At 28.7% G+C, this 6,916-nt stretch overlaps 1 protein-coding gene across 1 annotated transcript; it reads right to left on the bottom strand.

Annotated features, from left to right (window-relative positions):
- Positions 1 to 6,409: 6,409 nt before the first annotated feature.
- LOC113864620 (auxin-induced protein 15A-like) lies at positions 6,410 to 6,709 on the bottom strand. Its single transcript, XM_027498543.1, has one exon. The coding sequence runs from the start codon at positions 6,707 to 6,709 to the stop codon at positions 6,410 to 6,412; it is 300 nt and encodes a 99-aa protein (XP_027354344.1).
- Positions 6,710 to 6,916: the final 207 nt, after the last annotated feature.

Raw genomic sequence — 6,916 nt, 5'->3', positions numbered from 1 at the left:
ATAACAAAAGTCCAAATACAATCCCGCAACAATATTAAGCAAATCTGTTTCAACTTAAAAAATCATAAAAAATTGAAAACAACTCCAGATCCAGCGGTCCATATACGTATTCTGAAGCCTTAAATGTGTAGAATCCAATGCAACTAGAATCAGCCAAAAATGATATGTATAGATAAAGTTATGACCAAAAGAATAGTCACAGGTCAGAATAACTAAAAATATAAAATTAAAGCATTTATTTGTAACAAACCCAATTTATTCAAATAACTAGAAAATGATAAAAACTCTAAAAATAAAGTATATGAAAAGTGTTTACTAATCAAAATAAAATTATAAATTGAAACCTAAAATATGTTACATCAATACCATAATCCAAGTTCTGCTCTGACATTAGGTGTAGTCATATTTTTGTATGTGCAATCTCAACATCATTCTTCATAGATGGCTCTCTAGCTAAGTTCAATAATAGACAATTGCTTGAAGAATCTTCGAATGAAGCATATGAAATTTCGTACAGCTCACCATCTATATCAGGTTGATTTAAATTAAATGTCATTTGAGGTAGACATGATGATTGTGATTCTATATCTTCTGGTTGATCCAAATTAAACATCATTTGAACTGGAGATAATGACAAGGTAGAACTTGAAATAATGTTAACGTTGATGTTAGGAATTGAATTTTTTGGTGCATCAATATTTTTTTGGTAAATTGGTGCATCAATATTTAAACATGAATGTGTAAATTCAACATTAAAGTCTAAATTAAGTAATGACAATTTATGCTTTGAACCTATACTGAAAAGAATAATGGCTCTTTTAATTTTGTGAACATGGATGGAGAATAATATATAGTGGGGTTACCTAATGGTCACCTCTAAATTTTGGCAAAAGCACAAATTTTTAAATAAATTTCAAATTAAATTTTTTTGATGGGAAATAAATTGTTTGATAAGGATATATATGACGCTGGATAGAAAATAAAGTGGAAGGAGTATATTTATGTCACTGTTTTGTTTTTCTCTTCATGACAATTGGAGTAGTGAAATAAATCTTAAATTTTAATGATATTGTAAACTGGTGGGGTGGCATTTAAGGTTTTTAGTATCATATGTCATTAATTAGTTAATGAATAATAGGAGTATAATAAAAAATTTAAAATAAAAATAAAGAAATTAATTGTATTTCTTAATTTGTAAGAAAAAAAACCTTAAATGACACGTAATATGAGACGGAAGGAATATTGAAACTAGAATTGCGATCAACAAAATCATCAATAGCACATGGAACCACAAGATTGACCATTGAATAGTCAAAACCAAACTTTTCCTAAGCTCGATTCAACAAGTCCTGGAAGAGAGGCTGCTTCAAGTATGATTTTGGGACCACAAATCGCTTTCTGTACTGCTCCCATCTCCCATGTACACCGCAAAATGACCTTTTGGGACATAAAAATTGCTTCAGCAGTTAAACTTTGGCCCAAAAAATGATGCCAGTCTTAAAGTTTGCTTTAGAATTAAAGAATATGAATAACATATGATATTTATTGATTTGCATTATGATAACTTCGAATATGTATCTTTGTCTTTGTATTGTGGTATTGATATTAAAATTGTCAGCCTGTCCCAGGCCCAATTTGGAGCTCTACTTGCCCACTGTTTTTCCCTGAAACTTTCTCTCATGTTCCATAAACGGGCACGTTCTTGAAGTCGGTGATTTGGTGAATGTTTGTATAGATGCCAAATATCCATCAATTATTTCTTCTTATTTCAATTTCTTTATATCTTTTCTACTCTCTTCCTGTCAATATGTTCAGAATTCAATCTTTTCTCCCCTCTTCTCTTAATCTAGCTTTAACATATAACATAGCACATGTACTTTTGTTTTTCTTTTTTCGTTTATTTATTGCCTAGTGCCTCACCCGCGCGCAAAGGATCAAGACGAAGATGAGTTAATGTGGCTCCCAAACTTACAAGTGGCAGAGGTTAATGACAAATCATTGAGAAGATTAACCGCAAGGAGGATTTAAAAAGGTGGCACTACTACTGCCATTTGATGTGGCTGCCAAATTTGTGTCTGTGTCGCAAAATAGTCATCATTTGAACAAAAACTTGCTTGGGCCAAAGACACAAACTCTGTTCTTAACCAACCACTGGATAGGCTAGTTCATTAGAAACAAGATTACACAAGCTTTTATATTGGAAGTATTTTAACTTTATTCTTAGTCAAGTGGGATATTTTTATCATATTATATAAATTATCAAAGTAAAATTTTAATTTTCTTCACTTGAATTTTGTTCCATCACCAATGTCTAGCTTTACAGAACTTGCACCCTGACCCTCACTCATTCTTGAAGTACAAGTGATACTGAACGAAAACAGGGCATACCATAAAATGTGGATGCATAAATGCAATGCATTTTCTCCATTGCGAGGATGACCAAGTAAAGTTAATACTGTTTGACAAATTTATATTTTGATATATTTTATGACTTATATTTATATATTTAAATTTTATTTTATATATATTTACACTAATTATATTATAAATTATTGCAGTTTAGATAAAAGTTATTATTAGTGCATTATGGAGATATTTTGGATAAAAATTATATATTTTTAATCATTGGTAGTACTATGTGAAGTTGAGTTTGAATTTCGAATTTAAAATTTAAACTTATATATGAAAATTTGGAGCGATTCTGATTGTGGATAAAACTGATTTGAAAAGATAGAGCTTAACTGACTAGAAACTTAGGCCATAGCCTATATAAAGAGATCTTATGCTCCACACTTGACACTTCAACTTCTCTACACACCTTCTTTTCCTTCTTAGTTCCACCCAAACTCATTTTTGAGAGTCATTGGAGACCATTGACAAGGACGACGAGCTTCCCCTTTGAGTCCAGGCTAGTGATTGAGTGTTCCTTCAGAGAACAAGAACTCTCTTCGTCTTCTACCTTGATGGATTTCTTTTGTTTAAGTTTTTCTCTGTGGTTGTAGATTTATTTATCACGTTCTTAGTAGTTTATTTTGTTATGAGTAACTAAACTCATAGCTAGAGTTAAGACAGATTTTACTACAAACTTTATGTGATTTTTATTTTAATATTGATATTGATTTTTTTTTAATGTTTGGTTTTATTCTATTGGATTATATTGTGTATGTTAAGATTTAATCACTCTTAGCATCTCATAGTTAGTTGCATTGTAGACGATCGTACCACGTGTAATTAACGAAACTATAGGATAAAACAAGATAAGGGACTAGATTAATCACACTTAATTCCTTTCTTTCAGCTGTTATTGAATTAACAAACTCATAGGATCTTCATGCTTTTTCAACCAATTACCTTGCATGATCATTGAGAGTATTTGCTCAGGGAAAAGAATATTGACATTGCATAATCATTGGACGTTAATAGAACTAATTATAAGTGGTTGACAAATATTTGAATACCAATATCAAGATTAAATTAATTAAAACAAAGAAGTGTAGTAGGTGAACTCATAAGTCCTAAAGCTTTGTTTTTAGTCTGTTACAATTTTGTTACTTTTAAACAATCGAATCAAACTATTCTTGATACTTGAAAAATAATCTCTGTGGGACGATAACTTAGAAACTCTTTTCAAAAACTCTTTATTATTTTTTGATGGGTACACTTGCCCACGAACATTGTTGTTGCTTTTTCTCACACATATCAAGAGAGCTTTATGTTTAGCAAAATTAGCTTCTAGTTAATGATTTTTTAATTATATAATTTTATTATTAATATTTTTCTAAAGCGAGAATGATTTCTAAGTTTAGAAAATGACATCTACAGTGTGTTTAAGAAAATTATTATAATATTTATTTTCATTCCCATGTTTTAATGAAAACATACTTTTATGGACCTACCTTTACACATTGCAACATTAGTATTCATTTTTGTATTTTGAGTATCTATCCGTACCTAAACTTGTCTACACATTTGTTAAAAAATAAAACTCGTTATCTGAATTATAAAGATAAAGAAGCTAATTAACCGCCTTCCAGCGATGTTCTTCAAATAATCAACTTAATTAAATAACAACACTATCATATGGTCATGAAGAGGAATATGTTAGATTGCAATATTAAAGAGTTAGAGTTTTCCCTTTTTAAGATGATTAAGAATTTAAAAATAAAAATTGTAAGTATGTTCATAAAGTTGTAAGAATATAAGTGCAATATTAAATTGGATAATAAAGTATTCATACTTATATCTATTTCATAAATTATATATGTAAATATTATATTAGGACTTATACTAATTTAGGGGATAATTTTGCTCCATGTCATGAGTATTGTTTTTTTTTTTTTAACTACACATTAGTTTAGGTCTAATTGTTGTCCTTTATTAAGTTTATATAAGTTTTTACAAGAGAAGTTAGATTATACAAAATTTGATTTGTATATCTTAATTGATTTAATTGTTGAAAAAATATATTTAAATAAATTCTTAATATGCTTAGAAATATATATCATGTCAAATGTGTAAAGAAAATAATTTTTCCTTATTTTCTACACGATAAGCTGTTATTAAAAAAAAAGAATTATATCTTAAAATTTAGTTTAGAAGTTTATAGAGAGATAGAAAAGAAAAGAATTGGAGAAATAAAGGAGAAGCCAAAGAGAAAAGAAAGAAAGAAAGAAGGTTAACAAAAAAAAAAATTATGAAGAAACTTTAAAATATAGATTTATATGATATTTTAAAAGATTTATAAAATTTCCCTTTTATATTTAAAAATTATAAAAAAATATCATCATTGAATAAACATTTCCCTTTTCTTCTTAAAATTAACTTTTAAACAAAGCATAAAATGTTGATGGGATAAACATTTTTACTTAAAAGTGATAGGAAAGTGATTAGGTAATATTTCTTTAATATTTTTTAATCCAGATAGAATCTTATTTAAAAGAAAAATATTTATAAAATGATAAGACTAACTCTTCAAGTAAAAAAGTTTCATTCAAAAATTTGAACATAAAATATTATTAAAAAAATTAAGCAAATACCACTTAAAGTACTAACCGCTGTTAACAGTCCTTGTATTGCGAATTTACGATGTAAAAAAGAATATTCTAGATTGTTAGAATTCTTTCTCTAAAATAGACTCATTTAATTTAGGCGAGTTTCATTCTTTAATGAATTTAACATTTTATGTGATTGTTAATAACTTAAGATAGTCAAACTTATTAATTGATGTATCAACACATATGGCCTCGGACAAATTGACATGTTGGCATGCTAAACTCCTATTTTAGTGGTTAATGTATTGTCTTTAACCTTTTTTCTTTTTTTTTTTCCTTTTATGAAGTTCATCCTCTTTATCATTTTATCTGTTCAATTCGATGTTGAAAGTTATGGAACCAGATCGATAGATCGACTGGACCACTCTAGTGTTAAGTTTATTCAACCTAACAAATAAGATAATTAGAGTGGGTCCAAACAACTGATATACAATTATTTAAATTTGTTGTTTTTAAATATTTTTTATTCAATTTAAACAATTTTTTAGTCAAATAAAAGCTACACATATAATTTACATATAAATTTATATTTTATCTTCTAAAACATATAATTTCACCATTTTAATTTATATAAATTTGAAATTTTTAACTTGATCTTTTATGATTTTCATTAATTTTCTATTTAATAAATTAATTTTCTTAACTAGTATTCTTATTGGCTTAACGATTGGTATATCTTTTAAAACCTTGATTTACTTAACTTTTCATTTATTCAAGCACATTATTTATTATTGAGAGCAATATTATCTTCTCTCCACAATTACAATGCAAAAACAAGTTTCAATCTATCTATTGTTGATATTTATATACAAGAGGAGTGTGCCCCAACAAGTATAGCTAAAGAAGCTTGATCCTATAGTAGCAGAGAGACAGAACAGATTTAAATAGACATCTTAGTTTGAATTATGATAAACAATAGTATATCCTAAATCCTAAGTGTTGAGTGAGCTTCTAAATTAACTGACTAGCCGTCTCATGCAGTTAATTAAAATCTCATGCATCACCTTTGTTACCAATTATAGGACAGTATATTAGAAAAATGCATGTTACGCATTCAACATTAAATTTTATTTGGTAAGCCAAAGTTAAAATGGAGACAATGCTACTGGAAGGTTAATTGAAATTTTCAGAACTGATAAATTTGCTTGAATTCAATTGCCAAAAATCTATATATACAAATTTGGAGACATCACTCGAGTGATATTGGATTAAGGGGAATCTCCGGTACAAAATGAATGGAAGAGACCAGATTTTGTTGCTCCTATCTAACTTGGTGGCAATCTTTATCAACTAGGAAAATAAAAATAATCAATGTTCAATGGGTCAATTTGATGAAACCATCGCCACATTTTGAACAATTAATTAAGAGAAGAAGTTAGACTAATGAAATAATCTTCAGTGCAAGGGATAGTGAGACCTCCCATTGGGTGATTGAATCCGAATTCTTCTTCGGCCCAATCCAACAAATCTCTGAATAAAGGGTGGCTTAGGTAAGATATGGGAATCACAAACCTCTTATAGTTCTCTCCAACGTACACTGCCAAATGGCCTTTTGGAACATCGGCAATAGCTGAAGCCATTTTGATTCTTTGTGAAAGACTTCTCTGGAGTTTTTGTTTGGCATGAGCTATACCCACAAATCTGTTTCCAGTCTTCATGATGTAGGAAACTAGATATGAATTGAAGTCTCAAGTTAGTAAATTAATGATAGAAAATTTCAGTGGTGGATCTGGATAAGACTTGGGTTTGAATTGCTATCTCTAGAAACTGCATATATATATATATATATATAGGGAGTCAAGCCATGCACCAACTAAAATTGCTTGATAACTGTGAAGAATGTTTAGAAACATGTCAGGTGAAGG

This window comes from Abrus precatorius, unplaced genomic scaffold, assembly GCF_003935025.1.
Source record: "Abrus precatorius isolate BTA unplaced genomic scaffold, Abrus_2018 Scaffold4, whole genome shotgun sequence".
Taxonomy (NCBI): domain Eukaryota; kingdom Viridiplantae; phylum Streptophyta; class Magnoliopsida; order Fabales; family Fabaceae; genus Abrus; species Abrus precatorius.
This window is presented reverse-complemented; position numbering and strand designations above follow the sequence as displayed.

Bases quoted from the DNA above. Each gene is read 5' to 3' on its own strand.
- LOC113864620 (XM_027498543.1), bottom strand. From the start codon at position 6,709: ATGAAGACTGGAAACAGATTTGTGGGTATAGCTCATGCCAAACAAAAA.